The following is a 19,171-nucleotide window of genomic DNA, read 5'->3' as shown; positions in this document are numbered from 1 at the left end:
TGGGCTGTGCCAACATGATTATCGAGGTGCAAACGTGAGAAAGGGCTTAATGTATGTCATCACTGGACCACATGTGGCCCATACAGCACGAGCTGTGGACCATGGTTAACCCAGCTCATGACCTCTGTGCCAAATCTGGCCACTTGACAGTTCTGTAACTGAGCCAAAAGTGCCAAAAGTCCCAATATATCTGCTATCTCTGCACTTTCTTGGATTACAATACACCATCAACTCATCTAGATACATTCTTGTTTTCTCTTTGACTCAATCCAAGAGGTTTGATGGTGTTAAAGTGAAGCAAACTAGTTTTAGAATTCTTTTCATGGATCCATCTTATCTCGCTTCGAAGGTGCCAGAGACTTGAAGACTACACCCCCTCCCAGCCTCTACTGCCATTTAGGGTCTCATTGCGGTAGTCTGGCATTGGTTGTTGTGACTTAAAACATATTAGTAAATTAGTCCAATGTCAAATGATAACTAAATGATCATTAAATTGTCCGATTAGCTGAGCTAATCATCAATCCTCAAGCTCAACGCTCATAAATTCAGATAAACCTGCCCTATACATGGCAACCTAATTAGCTTTCTTCTTGCTTTAACACAATTATAACCCTCCTCCCTCAACCTGAAAGAAGAAACCTGTTTTCTCGCTCAGATGCATGTTTCTGAAATTAGGGCTGCATCTTGAGGTTGGGAAGAATTGGATTACCAGACAGCTACAATGTTTGTTGAAATCAAATCGACTGGAGTTTTTGGTAGATTTCAGAGCCTGGGTGCCATCAGCAGCAGCAGCAGGTAATACAAAACGAATCAATCTCGAAACGCACTTGACATAATGAGCAACTCTCTGAGGGTTTCTGAAGTGAAAGAGACATCATAGAGGTGGGGAAACTCAATATCTTTATAGTCTTCCTTTAAAGAAACATTTGCTCTTTGTCTTTTGTCCAGTGCCGTATCAGGATTCCTGAAAACCACTTCCAGTTAAACCGAGAGACGAAGGCTCCAATTTCCCACAGATATTCATGTGAAATGTCAGTCCATGAAAAATGAGCATCATTTCATGATCCCTCATTACATTTTGAGGAAACATAGCTTCTCCACACAGTCATTTGAACAACACCCCACCCCCACCCCCTCTATATGATCTCTATTTGAGCCTTTCCAACTATCCATTCATCCATCTTTTAACTTCTGCATATCGGGTTTGGCCGAGAGCCTAAGCAGAAAGCTTCTAACCTCCCTTTCCCTGCCACCTTCTCCAGTTTTTCTGGAATAATATTAATGTATTCCCTGACCATGTAAGATATATAAACTCTCCAGTTTGTCCCGTGTGGACACGCTTGAAGCACCTCCTGCCTTGAGATGTCCAGGACGTATTCTAATATTCTAACCAGATTCCTGAACTGCTTCAGTTGGCTCCTCTCAGCGTGAACGAGCAGTGGCCCTTATCTGCATCCCTCCCAGTTGAACTTCTCACCATATGAAGGTGAGTCCAGCAACCATGGGGAGGAAAGTCATAGCTGTTTGTATTTGGAGTCTTTTTCTTTCAGTCACTGTACACAATTCATGACCATAGGTGAGGATAGGAACATCGACTGACCAGTAAACAGAAAATATCACTTTTTGGCTCAATCTCTTCTCACCTCAACAGGCCATTACAGAGTCCACATTACTGCAGATGCGGCCCTGATCTGCTTGTCAATCTCCTACTCCTACACTTGAACTGGTATCTCACTCACAACCTCCTGGAAGGGAGGCACTACGGAATGAGAAAGATTTTACACTTGGTTGCAAATCTCTCCAGTGAGATCCTCACTCATCATCCACAAAAAGCAGAGACGAAGTCCTAACTCTACCAATCTGCACCCTCGTTGTCCCTTGGCTTCTCCTTGAAATAAGGCTGCCCTTTGTCACCCAGAAATCGGTGAAAAGGGGCAGCTCTGGCAAAGACCATTCCCACCTGAAGAACTCCAACAACTACCCTACATGCAGCCCAAACTCTCACTCTGATATGAGGACTGAATGGTCTGCAGCAACAGACACAGTATCTGTTACTCCTGGAGCAGCCCCAAAAGGATCGCAGTTAAATTCCTTATCCTGGTCCACAAAGAATATTTGCACAGGTTGGGCAAAATCACATGAGTTTGAGAAGAATACAAACTGCTCTTACTAGCTATTCATCAACCAGACTCTCTTCTCCGGCAGCCCTGCATAGACCCTACCAGGGAGACTGAGGACTGGGATTCCCCTAGAGTTGGAGCAAACCCTGCAGACCCCCTTCATCCCTGTCTGCCAATCAAGAGGCACTGCCCACTTTCCAACTACTTTAGTAGTTGGAAAAGTATGCATTTCCAAAAAGGTTAACAAAACACCAGTCTATCTTTTAAAACTTTTAAAAAGCCATTGATAAGATCAAGAAGAACTCCAACTAAACTGATATGAACTGTACGCAGCTGTGCCCTGCCATACATACTTTATCCAACCAAAGTTGAGAGGAATGCCTGGTCTTACCAACTACAACAGTCTTGAAACCTCTTGTTATCCATTTTGTAGAGGAAACATAGAGATATCAGAAACACCTAACCTTTGTGTGTATTCATAATACATCCTTACCCTTAGCACAAACTGAGGACCGGGCCTGAATTATTCAAGATCAGATTTGTTGGTGATGTTGAAAACTCGATAAATCAGAAGTTTTTGAAACTTCAGGAACTTTGTCTTCATTTATACAAAAATAATTTTAAAACAACAATCCAAAGAAAAAAGTAACTGAAAGACCATATGAAAATAAAATACACAACAGTTTCAAACCATTTCAAGGATTTCTCAGCTGCCCACATTACTTAATATTTAATTGAGTGAGTTTTGCTGCTATAACAGAATATTTATTGTTTACAGAACACTAGGCTGGCGAAGTGATGTAAATCTGCTTCGAGTGAAGCATCACCACCATAAACTTAACGAGGATCGCTGGGAGTTGAGAGGAAGCAAGTCTACTACTACAGGTTCGTTGGTAAATAATAACTTGAGTTTCACAAAAATACAATTTCTCTAACAAAGATATGAAACGTAACTGTCTGCTTTGACCTGCACCTCTCTTTTTATTTCAACACTAACTGTAGATTCTTTAAAAGGAGTGTGTCTAGAGATCAACATTTTAATTTGACAGATTCCTTTTACTTTGATGGTTGTTTCAAAGAACATTCAGTGACGGCTTAATTCAAGACTGGCAGTTTAAAAGGGTTTTCCAAATCTCAAAAGAATAGTTTGAGGAATGTTTACATTCTGGAATAATCTAATTCTGATTCAATAAAATGTTTTCAAATAAATTATTTGCACTTGATGGTATTCAAAGCATGATTTGGTGAGGAGAAGAGAAGAGGATGGTTTTCAGTTCTGGTCAGCTAGGACTTCTCAGACATCATTATAACCATCTTTACATCCTTTCTCAACAAAGGAGTTCTGACACTTCTTACTTAAAGAATTCCTGCATGTAAGAAACAGCCTCAAATAAGAAAAGTAGGGGATAATATGGAAAATTATACATTAATATTTCCTAAAGTTTTTTTTGTTTTCTGATAAGGGAATACATACTAATAAACTATATTCTCTTAACTTTACGTGAACTATCTTGGAAGTATCTTGTGAAAAAACTAGTGTCTTGGTCAGATGTAAAAGAGACCTGTGTGATCACCAATGACTGATTCTAGTATTCTGCCAAGTCCATACCAAATAGTTTATTTTAAATAATATATAAGCAAGCGCCATCCAAATGCCTCCTGACTGGAAGTCTGAAGAGCCGGATGAATTGCAAACAAACATCTGCACACGTGCGGAGCCGGTAAACATAGGCCTAATGACATCTCATTCAGATGAATTTAAGTGTAAACCTTTTGCTGCCTTTGTGAAAAAGCTATATCAAATCAATATCATTAAAGGGAAATAAATAAAATAACTAGATTACCCTGCACACTGAGGACAGTTGGAGTCTGGTTGTATTTAGCAGACCTTATCAAAGCATAAGGAGATTCAACTGCTCCACTGTCAGAGGAAAGAAAATGTCCCTTCTTCAGCAAAACAGTTTCTTTCATGGAAGTCTGAATATCATTACCCCCCAAAAAAAGTTTTGACACTTTTGACAACTCTGCAGTAATTACAGGATTTCTGCAACAACAGAACCTACTTAGTTATACATAGTCAAGGCATAAGTTGTGCAAATTTGATCAGAGCAAGTCTTGGCCAGACAACGGTAACTTCCAGGAGTCTCTCCCTGTTGCCAAGCAACTGCTCTGAACAAAGAAACACCCCAGAAACACAACCAACAAAGTAAACAAAATGAGAAAAATGATGTTCATTAGTGAGCTTTGGTGGTGCTAGTAGGTGGATTTTGTTACCTTGCCATATTAGCTGTTCTACTATGGTCGTAGTTTCAGATAAGTGACGAGCGTTAGTTTTCCCACACAAAATACATACAGAGAATGCGGTACTTCACCTCTGCTTTTGGCACTTATTCTATTAATTAAGTGTTAAATACCCTGTTTGGTACCTTTTGTTATCTAAATTTCCTCATTTGGCTACATAAAAAGGCTAATGCAGACAGTTTAGTGTAAAATAAATTAAATCTGATAATCTCACGTTAGTTTTCAACATAAAATTGTAGCTCCAATCAGATCAATTCTTATGAAGAAAACTCACATAGTTAAGGTATTAAAAAATACCTTCAAGTACTAGTTTTGGTGTTGGACCACATTTATCGTGTCCATTTATCGGCCTGTTACGATTTTTACGGGAGACAGACTCTGCTTTAAATCACATCCTTTTGACTGAATATTTGGATGCAAGGATATTTGTTTATTAGCCCAGATATTAAGATATTTGGTCATCTGTTTTTTAGGTCCTAATAGGACTATATGGAGATCAGGATACTAAAACCTTTTGTTTGTTAGGTGGCCTTAGTGTTTCAGTCTTTGTCGTTCGGTGTATATATTTCCCCACCCGAAGCTCTGAAGCTCATTAAATGGCATTTGGACTCTTCATAATGGACTGTGTCCTAGCCTTCCCTCAGGAGTTTCAATTTTACAAGGAATTTCAAAGATGCAGTCAAATATCCAAACCCAGCCACCCATCCCAACTCATTTACTGTTCAATACAAAGAATACCGGTAAGTCTGATTCACCAGGATCTGACTTTCCTTTCCAGAGGGCAAAACCAATGGATGCAGAATAAATTATCTCTGGATGCCACTGGAAAGGTATACAAACAAATGACAACTGAAGCATGGGTGTACAAAAGTTGTCTTGGCTCTCCTGAATGAGTTATCGCGTAACGCCCTGCCCCTACTATGGTTCGGAACAACCTGTGCCTGTGGAAGTGGCTGAATGGGAGGGCTACTTGTTCCATGATTTGAGTTTTAATGACATGAATGGATATGATTAGTAAGGCTAAAATTTCCACAATAACAGGAAATCATGAAGAATGTTGCTTGAGTACTGAGTGATTCATGATCTCATAACTTGAGTCGCAGCGTTTAAGGTTGCAATTGAACAAATCTGAGAAAGTTTTCCAGCATCATCACAGGTGTTTAGTATTGTAACAAGGAAACTGTCATTCTCTGGCATAATTATTATCGAGAACCAACAAGAGCATTGATTGTTGGTTTAAGTCGTGTATATAATGACCACAGGAGACCCCCAGTCTAGTGATGCACCGATTGTTCGGTAACCGAAATTGTTCGGCCGAAAATGGTAAAAAAAACACTTTCGGTGTTCGGTGGAATAAGTGGGGAAAAAAAACGAACAATAACGGCGTTGTAAAATAAGGAAATAGACTGGCCGCTCCGTCCCGTAACGTTGTGCACTACATAAATCGTTGGCCAACCAAAAACTAACCCCATAAGAATTTGACCTAATAGACTGGCCGCTCCCGTAATAAATCGTTGGCCAACCAAAAACTAACCTCATAAGAATTTGACCTAACATTCACCAGGAGGTGGAACCAAAACAACATAATGCTGGGAAATTTAAAAAATTTCATTTTTTTATGTTCAATAAATATTTTCTACCTTGTAATTTTGTAAAAGATTTTTTTCTTTGAAAAGCATGCCTAAATCAAATATATTTGATTTATGCAATGATGAAAAAATTGGCAAAATAAATGAAAAACTGCTGAAGAACCATGTTCGGTATTGTTCGGTATTCGGCCAAGTGTTTATTATTATTTTCGGTTTCGGTTTCGGTTTCGGCCACAAATTTTCATTTCGGTGCATCACTACCCCAGTCCTTAAAACCTTTGATCTTTGACTTTGATGGAGTCTTTTGATGTGAAAGTATTCTATATGCTAGTGTTTTAGAAATCTTTATTAAGTTGTTGCAAACTTGTCTACTCACTTTCTGTTTACTTCCTGATGTAGCCTCCAACCCACTACAGTCCAAGTGACTCGAAGCATCAACAACGCTCTTCTGCCTCTCCTCTCACCTGGCCCACTCATAACTATCCTCATGTCTTGTTTTGCTGCTGTTTTCATCCTCTTTGATTCCCCGGCTCAGAAAAAAAAGGCTTCCCCACCACCAACCCACAGGCCCCCGAGAAGCCTCATGAGCTCCCCACTATGTGAGCTCTTCCGGCTGGGTAAAAGCGTGGACGAGTCCCCCCCCACCCCCCAACACCCACCTCTCTTTCTTGTCAGCTTGAATCAGCCTCCTCTCCGGCTCAACAAGCTGCTCTCGCCGCTCCCCAGCTGCTGTGCCGGTGTGTTTGCGGCACCAGCAAGAGTGAGTGGACGCTATTGAGCCTGACCTTTGCAGCAGCGCCTTGTGCTCTATGATTCTAACCCGTTTGACAGTGAACGCCACACAGAATGATAATGAAGTGGCTCGCAAAGTAGCATGTTGTGCTCACTCCAGTGTAATTATCCGCGATATTACCCTGCCGAACGTGATGTATACTGTTTGATTATTAAAGTGAATTATTAGTAGGTCACAAATAACTCATGAAGCACGCTCATAAAAACATCTAATGGCAATTAGTGTGAGCAAATTGACCAAAAGGAATTCAAGTCATACTTCAGGATTCAGCAGCAAAATGAAAGAGATTTATCCTTCAGGAGATGCTCATTTTCTTGCGACTCATTGGGATTCTTTTATTTGTATTGGAAGAAATCCTTTTGTGAGTGTGTAGCAGAGGAGCCCCAGCTAATGCCGCCGGAACGCAGCTTGAATTATAAGTTGAAATAAGTCCATCTATTACTCGGATGGTTAGTCAGACTGCCAATTTTGAGGGCATCTCTATAAATAAGTACGATTCAGCAGAAGGGCTTTGTCGTGCCGCACAAAAAAAAGTTATAGAACAGAAAAAGAAGAAGCACTCCAAAGCGAGGAGACTTAATGCATTAACAAAACAAAGATCACAAACATCGCCTGCGCACATGGCTTATTCAGCAGATGCTTTGCAAATATTTAGTCACATGAACACCCCGCAGAAAACGTTAATCACGTCGTGTTTACCAGAACTGCGAGTGTTTGTTAAGTGGCTGACTTGCTGCGGCGTTTTGCGCTCCTCTGAATATGTGTGTCACCAATTTGTGGTGGAGGCTGTTCAGTTTGAGGTTCTTTAATGTATGTTTCCACTGGCGTGTTGTGACTGCAGCTGATTCCGGGCCAGTACACTTACCCGGGGCCGGGTGCCAAGGCATAATGAGACGTTTGGTTGTGAAATTCAGAATCTGACAGAATGCATTAAAGCCAAGCAGACTGCAGATTTAAAAGGAGAAGCCCGGCCAAAGTGATGATTTCCCATTTCCTATCCACTGTATCATATTTCCTTTTGCTTCCAGCCACACAAATGACCAAATTGTGCCGAGGCTGTGCCTTTTGTTTTGGGAAGAGAGTTCTATTGTTTGTCATATTAGATAGCCGGACACATCTGACAAAAGCAATCACTGCATATGCCATTCAGACACTTTTTTGCTTGGGACAATTCTGCTAAGTTTCGAGCTGAGTCCGAGAAACCAGTTGCGGCTGCATCAGGATTTTTTTTTTTTTTTAGTGCAGACGCTACATGAAGAATTCATTTCCATTAAGGCCATTTTCTTGACATGGCAGGACCTTTCATGTCACACGAGGTCGGGGCGTCCCGCCCAGATGTTTTTACAGCAGCTGAGTGCCCTTGTGAGACCACACACGCACTCTCTCACTCACACACACACACACACACACAACACACAACACACACTCTGTGTGACAACTATGATCCAAGTGAACAAATAATACGACAGCCTCTCCAGCTCCCAGGCAGCCTGTTCTTCCTGCTGAGAGTAAATGAATCAAATTGTCTGTATTTCTAAAAGGAATTCAGCCTGGGCTGGAGGTCAGATGTAAAGATGCAGCCTGTCTGACTTTTTACACCCTTGCTGGTATTTTTTTTTTTTTTCTCTCTCTGTCCTAGACCGGTAGAACAGCAGCATTACAAAAGCAAAGAAAACAAAAGATCAATCAATACACGTAAGGAGGGGGAAAAAAATCAAAAAGAGAGCCTCTAAGAAAGGAGCGGGCAAATGAGTTTGTGTATATTCCACATGGATAAGCAGATCTCAACTACACATCTATGAATAAGTAATCAGTCTGTTCACATACTTCAGGATTTACTAACAAGAAAAGCAATCAGATACAAGAAAGTATAAAAGAAAAGAGGCACTTCAAATTTCTGCTATAGACAATAGCCTCTTTTTTTTTTTACTTTCAAAAAGGCCCGACACAGAGCAAGGACAAATCAAAAGATGACGTTAAAGGTCCTCACAAGCAAGTAGTTACACATAGCTGATGTTGGGGGGGATTACAGTGGAGAATTGGGCAAGAAATGACCTTTTGTTGAACTCCAGCACTTTCACAGATACACTTATTTTGATTTAGCTACCTATGTCCCTCATGCCTAGCCCCCTCCCCGATCCCCCCAGCATCCCTCTAGCAAAAAAAAACAGAGATGGGAACAATAGGACAGTCAAATGTATCCTAATTCCAGATGGAGACACTAATCCAGTTCAGAGACGGCAAGGAAATGGGCTTGCCGGAGCAGACCCGGCAAATACACGGAGATGAGAATGATTATCCTACAGATGAGCGGAAAGATGAAAACTAATTTAATAATAAGACCAGAAAATTCTCAAAGATAACGGGGATCTAGAGACCAATCCGAGACCCATCTGGCTTGCACTGCATGCAACGTTGCCATTTTCTCCAGCAGGAGCTCTCCATGTACACTGTGGTGCTGAAAGCCGAGGAGCTGCAGTTACGTTCCATTAGACCATTACGTTTTACAAAAGAAACAATGTTTTATTTACAGATAATGATTTTAGCTCTTATGTAACACAAGAGATTTGAGGTGTCCATCATATTTCAGCGGAAATAAAGTACTTTTTGCTTTTTAGATGACACTGAATGCTACAAGTTACACGCTACAAGAGCTTTTTTTTTTGTTTTGACAATTTCTGCAGATATTCTACTGCCCTCCCTTAAAAAGGTTCCTGATTGTATGCAAATATGCTCTGCTTTACCTGAAAAGTGTATTCGGATTCACTGTTGCTTATAAAAAATCTCTCTGCTTTGAGCTTTTCTCCTCACAATCAGACTTCTTCTGTGGAATCGTGAAATCTCTGTTTTTGGAATTTCACTCCAGACTTTAATCAAACACAATCAGGAATCTTAACACGACAAAAACCCAGCTATAATGATGACGTCACCGTTACCTTACAGTTGGACTCATTTTTTTTCACTTTTCCCTCTGGGCCTGACGTACAGTATTACGATTGTTTGGCCAGATATTTGATTGTAGATTACAACAAATATTTAAAGGTTGAGTTATGGCACGGCCAATCTCCAGTCCTGCACTGCAATTACAATCTTTTGTGAGAACAGCGTTATGAAAAATGTTAACCACTTACCTTACTTGTTTACTCTGTGTCCTCTCCTCAAAGCAATACAAGGGAGTTTTCTTTTTGTCTAAGTATCAATTTCATTTTAACTTGAGGAAGTACTGGATTGCTGGTAGCTCTTACGGTCCCCCAACCCTACGCTTGCCAAAACCACGACTATTTGGACTCCCATCCTGGTCATCTTTTCCAACATCTGCACATCGCCTCCCAGCACAACACCAACAATGATGAAACTAACTCAAACAGGTGCAGTAGTTGCCATAGCAAAGAAAGAAACTCCAAGAACTATCTCTTAATTGTTTGTAGTTGCCAGAAAATAGAAAATATTAACTGAATTTGGGAAAAAAAAGTGATCTTGATTAGAAATCATGTACGATCCCATATTCTTAAATTGTTTGTTTGTTTGTGTGTTGCATATTAAAAAGATTGGAAAATAGATATTGAAGTCATTAAAACAACAAGGCTAAGGTTGCCTAATCAAAAAACTTCTTTCAATATTGGCCTCAATCCATGAAGAAACCGCAACGTTGCTGCATGTTATAAAAGCCTGATTCCCCTCTTTGTTGGTCCACATTAACAATGTCAGTTCTACGTTGCTTTAAATCTCTTTGGGAGGGTTTCATAGTTGTTTACCTGCCAAAACAGGCATCACTTTGATGTATCTGCTTGGCCCTTGGCAGTACACCTACTGCACAAAGACACATTTGTGTAATATATACCTTTTCCGGAGACTGATTACGATGCAAATTACCTTGTCACATCACCACCAAACTCGAAACTAAAAGTGCACAATTCTGAGAGTGTCTGCTTCAACCCGGCTGGAATAAAAAGAAGACGGCTTTCCCACACTGTCTGCAAAATGTCTTTTCAAGCGTTTTGCATTTTTATATAGGACAATGAGAGAAACTATGCTGTGTCCCAGATTCGGCAGGTCATTATGTTAACAGGTTATTGATACCTACAAGCAAACGGAAATGTTCTTTAACCAGAAACAGATTCAGTCGCATATGATATCTTTGTTTTTTTGGTGCTTATAATGACACATTGTTAGAGTGTGATAACACTGACCCACTAACAGTCACGGATCACTTACCTTGCCAACATAGAGCGGTTCATTTCCCGTGTACTCCTCCAATACGAAGAACTGGTTCCATACCCAGCTGCGTTTGTGCCTGTGCAGAACCTCCCAGGGGTCTGGATCAGACTGCGGGGACTTCTCCAGCTCCCCAGAGCCGGGATCCAGCCCCCGGCAGCCCCTCTCCTGCAAGACAAACAGGAGCGCCAGGAGAGCCAGGGCTCTGCGTACGCCTGAGCAGCACCAACCCATCATTTGGGCTCCCCTCCAAAATGCACTGAAGCCAGAAGAGGAGCAAAAATTAAAGAGAGAGAGAAAAAAAAAAGCTGAAATGTCAAAACCCTGAGGGTTTTGACAGTCCTGACCTCGTGTTTCACCAGAAAGCAAGAGCAGACAGACTCTGAAAAAAGCTCAAGGGTTGAAAACGAGTCAAGCTCTGCATTTTGCCACGTTTCTCTTCTTTTTGTCCTGATTGGAGACTGAAAGAGGGGTAATTCCTGCCACTTTGGAGCCAGAGAGTTGACATTAAAGCTGGCTAACAGGGTCACTGGCGACTGGGGAGGATTGAATACACGCCTTTTGTAACTGGCACCTATCAAAAGAGAAAGAAAGAGGGAAAAAAGGAAGAGACAAAGATGAAGAGGAGAGAAGAGAGAAAGGACCGTCAGCAGAACTCCCTCTACAAACGCCGTCTCTTTACAAAGCAAGTAATGGGTCTGCTGATGCAATGGTAATGACATCTTCAACACTCGTAGAGAAACTGGTCAAAAATGAACAGAGTACAAGTGTAGCAAATACAATCTTCACACATGCTTCAACACATATGAAAATTGGACAAGGTCACATGTTAAAGAGCGTAAGATGGAGGGAAAATGAGACGATGAGGACTGCGCGGAATAACAATAACGCCCCTCAGCTGGCTCGCAATTACCTGGGCTTTACCTCAGCAAGGTCATTATTTTGTCAAATTGTCTTTGTGCAATTGGGTGACGGTGGAGACACTCGCCCCTCCACTCTAACAAGCCGGGCCGCGGGTTCCCATCACAGGGATTAGAAAATAAATCGGAGGCGTCGGAAGTGCGACAAGCCGGGCGTTCCTGACCCCTAGTCCGGCTGGCGGCGTGCGAGGCTCGGCCTGAACATACGTGCAGTGGGCGGGGGGGGGGGGGGTAGGGGGGGGGGCAATCCATCTCTATGCCATCACTGTGACAGATCCCCCAAGATGCCACAACATGATGACTTGTCAGAGTGGAGCGAAGCATCAGCTCCTGACAGATAATGTTCTTCATGTCACAACACATCTTGGCAAGGCCTGGAATACGCGAGCAGTTACATACACTTCTCTTATTATCCGTCTGATTTAAGGAACAGCAATAACCTCAACATAATCCCTCGATAAACATTTGAAAGGAGGCACATGAGAGCAGAGGATTTGAACCTCAGGAGCTACACCAGCAGACATTCAGAGAAGTGAGCATTTGACCAGATGTATATTTATTTCCTCTCTGACCTCTCTTTGTCTCCCCTCTGTGTGGAGTATTGGCAGGGCCCTGGATGAGGAAGGTAATTGCTTTGGCATGCACTGACCTCTTTCTTCCCACACATATCCTCCACCTCTCATTTTACTTCCTCTCCGTTCCCCCCAGCAAAATAAAAACAGCTCACCACACACATCCTGTGGAAGTGATTTGTTGTACTTCACAGGAAAGTCATTAGCCAGCGCTAATAATTAATACAGGAATAAATCAGAGCCGCATGACTGTCACCTCTGCAGACACCTCCATGTTTTGGAGAGGCATCTTCAACCGTGTACTGCTTCTTAATCCTGTATTCGGTTTTGGTCAGAGTGCAAAAAGCTATCTTGATCTGTGTGCACTTTTCAGAAGAAAACAAGTGAATAATGCGCCAAAAACACACACACACGTTCAAAGTCTCTCTGAGATCTTGTAATGGCAGAGGTGGGAAGTGGAGCGGAGCTGGCTGCAGGGCAGCACAGCCTCACAAGGCAGGTTGCAGCTGCCGGTATCGAGGGAGAGGAGATCGGCCAAAGGGTCAGTTCTGAGCCAAGTGAATGCATGTCATCCAGCTAAACCCCAAACACCGGAGAGGACGGGAGGCCGGTAAAGAGCGCCGATACAAAAGTGAGCTCGGAAAAGCAGAACGATCTTCTGCTGATTTACCCTGCAGTTGATTTTTAAATTATTAAGCGTGTCTTGCACTGACGGAAATCAATGTTTTTCCCAATGAAGTTGCTTGTCATTTCAGAAATTGAAGCGTCCCGTCTTAATGAACTGCTCGACTGGCAAACGGTGACAGAGACATGATGAGGGCGTTTCTGGAGAGTAGTTCCTCATAAAAGGTTTCATTTCTTCTTCACGGTACGGATAAGCACTAAGCGGTGTGCAGCGGAATGCATCACTGCGTTGAAAGAACTCAAAAGAAACAAAACTTTGTTAAAAGACAAGAAAAGTGTCAAGTTGTTATTTTCTTTGAATTTCAAATATAAACCTGCCTGTTATTGTTTATTTAAAAGCAGATTCTAATTGGATAACCAGGGTAGTTGAGCCTGCCCGTTTTGGGAACAAATCCTCCTAGTTTTCAGTCAAAAAAAGATTTTTTTTTTCTTATTGTCTTGAAAACAATTCACATAGGTCTCCCTCGTAAAAGAGATTCAGTCTCAAGGGATTTTCCTGGTAAAATAAAGGTTAAAAAAAAAAAAAAAAAAAAAAAAAAAAAAAAAAAACATACCACCATCAAATAAACTCCCTATTCTGTTGAGCGGGCCCCTATGCAAGCCTTTCAGTGGTCAGAGTCAGGACTGCCCGCGGAGACTCATTTCTGTCGGGCGTCAAAGTGACGGCGCTAAATTAAGTGAAAATGTGAGATAAAGCTGTGAATGTAAAGCCTCCCGGTCCTCCAGCGACTCTGTTTCTCTTACACACAGGGCTGTAATCCCATTTGCCCGTCTCACAACAGGATTACCAGCGCCACGGTGCTCAGTAACCAATCACACGCTTACTCTGATCCATATTCTCTTCCATCATTGAGAGCCCGGGCCAGAAAACACCACACAAAAGTGCTCTGAAGTTAAGTTGATTACAGTTTGGGACATTTCATGAAGAAGTATTATCTTAGCAGACAGGGCATTCTTTTTAATTTTAGTCCGTCTGCTGAAGGAAACTAACACGTATCAAAGATTTGATGTGTTTTCGAGAGATCTGAAGGCCTATTTGGGATAAAAAGTTCTTCACATAAATAATAACATTCATTGATTGATACTGGTGTCATGCTGGGGAAACTGAAATTCGATGTTTTCCTCCGGGGCCGACACAACAAACAGACTAGACGCTCGCTGCCACAGGGGCTTGAACTTGATCCCTGCGGCTGAAGGGTGGTCTTCACTCTCACTGATTCTTTCTATTCCATCTCACATTCATTTGAATTCCCCTCGCGTCTCCTCACTAGTAGATCTGAAGCAGACTGACACTCACTTCGCTTCACATGCAGCACTAAAGAAGTTGTTAGGTGAATGTGAATCTCATACCTATATGGATTTTTAAAGTCAACTGCATCTAGAAAGGGATGCTAGGCTCAAAGTGAAGTTTTATCTGCTGGATTTATGATAAATTTGTGGGAAATGTTTGCAAAAGTCAATGTGACTCGTAAAGTGTTTGTGGGATAATGCTTTTAAGAAGTTATTCCGCGCACTCATACACAGATTTATGCCTTTACTTTGCTTGCTGCTACATGACATAGAAAGATATTTCAATCCTTTAATGAAAACTAGAACACCATTCTTGATTTTCTACTCACTGTGCTGACTTTAAAGCACGCTGGACAGAAGTACAGGCAGTAAATCAGGAAGAAATTAGCAGGTTTGATTAAAAGAATGAATTTCCACTTGGAAGAAAAAAATCCATCTCTGTAAGTGGTTTAATAATGTACATCTCTGTCCCTTTTTATCCTGGCTGCAGTTATTAGTTTTATTAATTTCCTTGAAACATGCAGGCTTTCCTCAGCTTCAAATAGAGCAGGTCTTTTAATTCAACAAAAGTCTTTATTCTTAATTTGATTGAAAATAAGTTCATTTTTACGCTTTGGGCTTTTTCCCTTCTTTATTGCACAGATGAAATAGGATTTTTTTTCTTCTTTTCCCCGGCTCAGTTGTGCTCTGAGCAGCTCTTTGCAATGGAAATCAGCAGGTACACTCACTCCTGAGACCTGGCTGCTCTGACCCCCGTTAAGCATCAATCACTGCTGTCAACACCTGCACGATGCGGGAAAAGTTTGCAGAGCGCACCTGAACCAGATCGATTACACATTATCCATAATACTTAGATGTTGTTAAGACGGTATTTGAGTCACATCATAAATGAGGATCTTTGTGATGATGATGACATCCAGCGTCAGTGCTGTAAGCTTTATGCTCAGGCCAGTATGCTTGCCCGTAAATTCCATATGTGCACAGCTGATGTTAAAGTAAATCTATTCAGAGCCTATATTGTACACCTCTTTACACAGCTCACCTTTGGTGTAATTATACCACCAAAGCCAAGCTAAAGAAGTTGCAGGGAGCATATAATGATGCGTTCAGGATCCTCCTTAAGCTTCACAAGATGGACAAGTGCAAGCACTTTATTTGCTAATTGTTATGTCCCCACCTTCCATGCTCTGCTGAGGAATTTTATATTTAAAAGTATGTGTCGACTCCATGAGTCAGAAAATTGTCTAATAACTGCACTCAGTAACATCAAACGGAGTGATACAAGGTATAAACATCTGGACTATGGAAACATTGGAACAGATGTTTGCATGTATTTTAATGTGTGACCTGTCATTTTTATGTATCTTTATGTATTTTATATGGAACCTTTTGAGTCTGTAATAAAGTATTCATATCATATCAATAAAGACGGGTAAAAGTCAAATAGAAAATGCGGAGAAAAAAAAGATTGCGCATCTTCGCAACTTCAGGGAGATCGGAGGGGAGGGTGGTGGCACACGGCCACTGGAGGTGGAGGCTTTTTTTCTTTTTGGGGGGGTTCGGACAGTAAACATCCCTGTGAGAGTCCGCCGCAGGAAACATGTGTCCGTGGAATACTAATGACAGGACAAGTCGTGGCACAAACACCCCCGGATCACGCACAGGCGCTCCGCTTGTGCGCAAATTGACCAAGACGCAGCGGGGGAAAAAAAATGGAAAACTTAAAAGATGACTGCGTCTGCGCTTTGAATTCTTAAAGATTTACTCACCCACAGAAGAAGTTAACAGCCACAAAGATGATAAAGGTGATCTCTGCTGCTCAAAGTTGAGGTCTGTCCTCCCCAACGAGGCTCACGTCGAGACGGAGAGTTAAGAAGTTGGTGAAATTAGTCCTGATGGAGGAGCGTGTGGCCGCCGGACCGCGCGTAAATGCTCATCCTTCGCAGGGATGTGGCGACTCTGAGTCCTCTCACTCCCTCTCTGCTTCCCTCCCTCCCTCCCTCATCCTCCTCTATCCTGCGCAGTGCTGCCCGTGTGCAGGGAACCCCAGCTGCAGGCTTTTTTTTGGGTTTCTGAAGCGACTGGGGACGTGCAGCACAGTCGGAACAACCCCGGACCAGACAGCAACCCGCTCTCATCCGAGCCAAGATCTTCTCCCCGACTGCAGGAGAAGAAGATGGAGCCCGTCGAAAGAGTTTCACCGAAATAAGTTGGCGAAGAGAGAGCCAGAAAACACACGCCGCGCTTCTGGCACAAGGGACGAGAGAAAACCGAAATCCGAACCTGCCAAGTTTTTGGCACCAGATGGCATGTGTACTGGTGAACGAAAGCCTTGGTTGGTGAGAAGAAAATCAGTACTAAATTCTTGACATCTTTTACCAATGAGAGGAAATCCACCCTCCTCCTCCCTCCACCACTTCACCTTGAGAATTAATTAAATCCCCCACAAGAATTTCCTTGTGTTTTACACACTTTCATTGTCATGAAAACAGTTTGGCTGGCAGAGTTTTTGTCTATCACGCAGTGTAAAATGTCCAATTGGTCCAAATGTGCAGAGAAGCTCCATATTTGTGCTCCAAAAGTTTAGTTTTTCGTCCAATTAGCAGCAAACTGAGCTCCTGTGGTGACAGAAAAATGCAGCATATGGCTGGCCTCTCCAAACTACGGCACCTCTACACCTTCAGACCAACCACTTTTGCTAATTAGTGACACAAAAGATACAATATACACCAGAAATAAAACATTTTCTTCTCAAATTTTGTCAGGATCTCCAAATCGGTCCTTGGAATTTGCTTTGAAGCTGGTGGTTTACAAACTTTTACAGTTTAAAACACCTGTTTTCGTTTTAATTTGAATTTAAGAGTAAATTAGTCACATATGGATTCTTTTCTGAGTATTTTGCCTTTTTGGAGACAGTTGTATTACAATAGCACAGCTCCTTTTGTCTCCTCAGCTCTGTCATTTAGGAAAGGAGCACTGACCCAAACTAATAGAAAGAGCAGCCTCTGTCTGTCATACCTGGAAGAGCAGCTGGCAGAGTTGAAATTCAAGACACAGCAGGTAAAAATAAGCTACTCTGGACTGTACTGGGAAAAAGAGAAACACTACTGTCGGTGGACACAAAGGCAAAGGTTGGATGATGTCTGGACAGTAAAAGCAGAGGGAGCATAAAGTAAAGTAAATAAGAGCTCAGCTTAAAGGATGTGAGCAGTGCAGAGGGACAGAGCGAGTGTGATAACAGAGGAAGAGGTGAAAGGGAGGAGAAAAGGGAGGCTTATTGCAGAAGGAGGAGGAGGAGGGGTCCGCAGCAGTTCAGCGGTGAGAGTTATTTAATTAGAGACTGACATTGGGAGCTTGGCTCGTCAGCTCTTCGCCATCAATCACACACGGTCAGGAGATGCCTGAGGTTATGTGGCCTGCGTCCCGCTCACCCTCTCCAATCCCACACTCGGCCCCGGCATTTAACTGCCATGCCTTGATTACACACCCAGCACCCACTGCAGCCCCCTCACCTCCACCCCCCGGTCCAGATGCTCCGACCTCTGCTCACCTGGTCTACAGTTATCTGCTCCCCTGTGAGGCTCCGCTTGATGGCTGTTTTTTTACACTGGCTAACAAGAAAAACAGTGGTGAGATACTGTTGCAGCTGATGGCACCTTAATGAAATCTGACCTTCAAGGACACGACAATGGTTTTTTTTATGTGCAGAAACATGAAAAAGGCATGAAAATATTTTTCTTTTGTAATGGAAATCTGCTGTGTGCCTCTCTTAAGTTGTATATCAGCCTGAAGGACTACGTTTTTCATCATCTGATGTCTGACGTATAGCGATGGGGCCGCTGGACTACTAGAAGTGGCGGCTTGTTTTTCTGAACTGCAGTTACCCAGCTTCATGTAAATCTTTAAGTAACTTGTTTTTTTATTACACCAACCACACCCAACTGTTTCTGTTGATCTAGTTTTACGTTTCTCAACTTCCAACAAATGGTTTGAGTTCCTCCGTGACTGGGGCGTTCCCGTTCTTCTGCTCGCATATATGATCGTGTAGCAGTTTCAGCGTAGCGGAGACAAGGCTGTAGACTTGCACTGTTCCTCCCCTTTGTGCACAAAGTAATACATCTTTGCAATTGAATGAAGTTGAAGCCTGACACAACAAAAGGTATGTCCTGTGCTCTCCATGACTTGTTATGAAAAAACAGTTTGACTGCTGTGATATGTAATGCATTACAGCTAGTATACGTTGTAATAAATGTATAACACTAACCGCCCTTCTCTCACCCCTCAGTATTCATTGTAACCCTCTACCTCTGCTCAGTCACCCGCAAAATGGTATTCAGGTCAGCTGTTGAAAGGTTGTGGGTCTCATGGGTGCTAGTCCTCAATTTCACTCCTTCCCCAATCTCCTTTAGCCTCACCTTTTAAAATTTAATAAACCCACATTTGTTTTCTTGTTGTTTTTTTTTGTTAGCATTCATGCAAATATAATATATAATGCTGTCAATGAATACAAATCAATAGATCTTGTTTTGCAGCATGGAGTGGGTTGAAAATCAAAGTGCAATATTAACACATTCATGTATTATTATTTTGACACCATATGTCTAAGTGAACACAAGCAAAGGATAATAAGACAAAAGTAAGAAGAGTAATATATTGTACACCACGTCATTGTTTATGCAGAGCAATC

At 42.1% G+C, this 19,171-nt stretch overlaps 1 protein-coding gene across 1 annotated transcript in view; it reads right to left on the bottom strand.

Moving 5' to 3' along the window:
- Positions 1–16,394, bottom strand: part of cdh7a (cadherin 7a) — a 160,698-nt gene extending 144,304 nt beyond the window's left edge. Inside the window, exons 1-2 of the mRNA XM_061713207.1 lie at positions 16,254–16,394; positions 11,019–11,592 (exon numbers count right to left, since the gene is read on the bottom strand). Coding sequence (XP_061569191.1) covers positions 11,019–11,255 — 237 coding nt within the window. The 5' untranslated portion in view covers positions 11,256–11,592; positions 16,254–16,394. The remainder of the gene's footprint in view (positions 1–11,018; positions 11,593–16,253) is intronic.
- Positions 16,395–19,171: the final 2,777 nt, after the last annotated feature.

This window comes from Cololabis saira, chromosome 22, assembly GCF_033807715.1.
Source record: "Cololabis saira isolate AMF1-May2022 chromosome 22, fColSai1.1, whole genome shotgun sequence".
Lineage (NCBI taxonomy): Eukaryota > Metazoa > Chordata > Actinopteri > Beloniformes > Belonidae > Cololabis > Cololabis saira.
The sequence above is the reverse complement of the archived record's forward strand: the minus strand, read 5'-3'. Positions and strand labels throughout refer to the sequence as shown.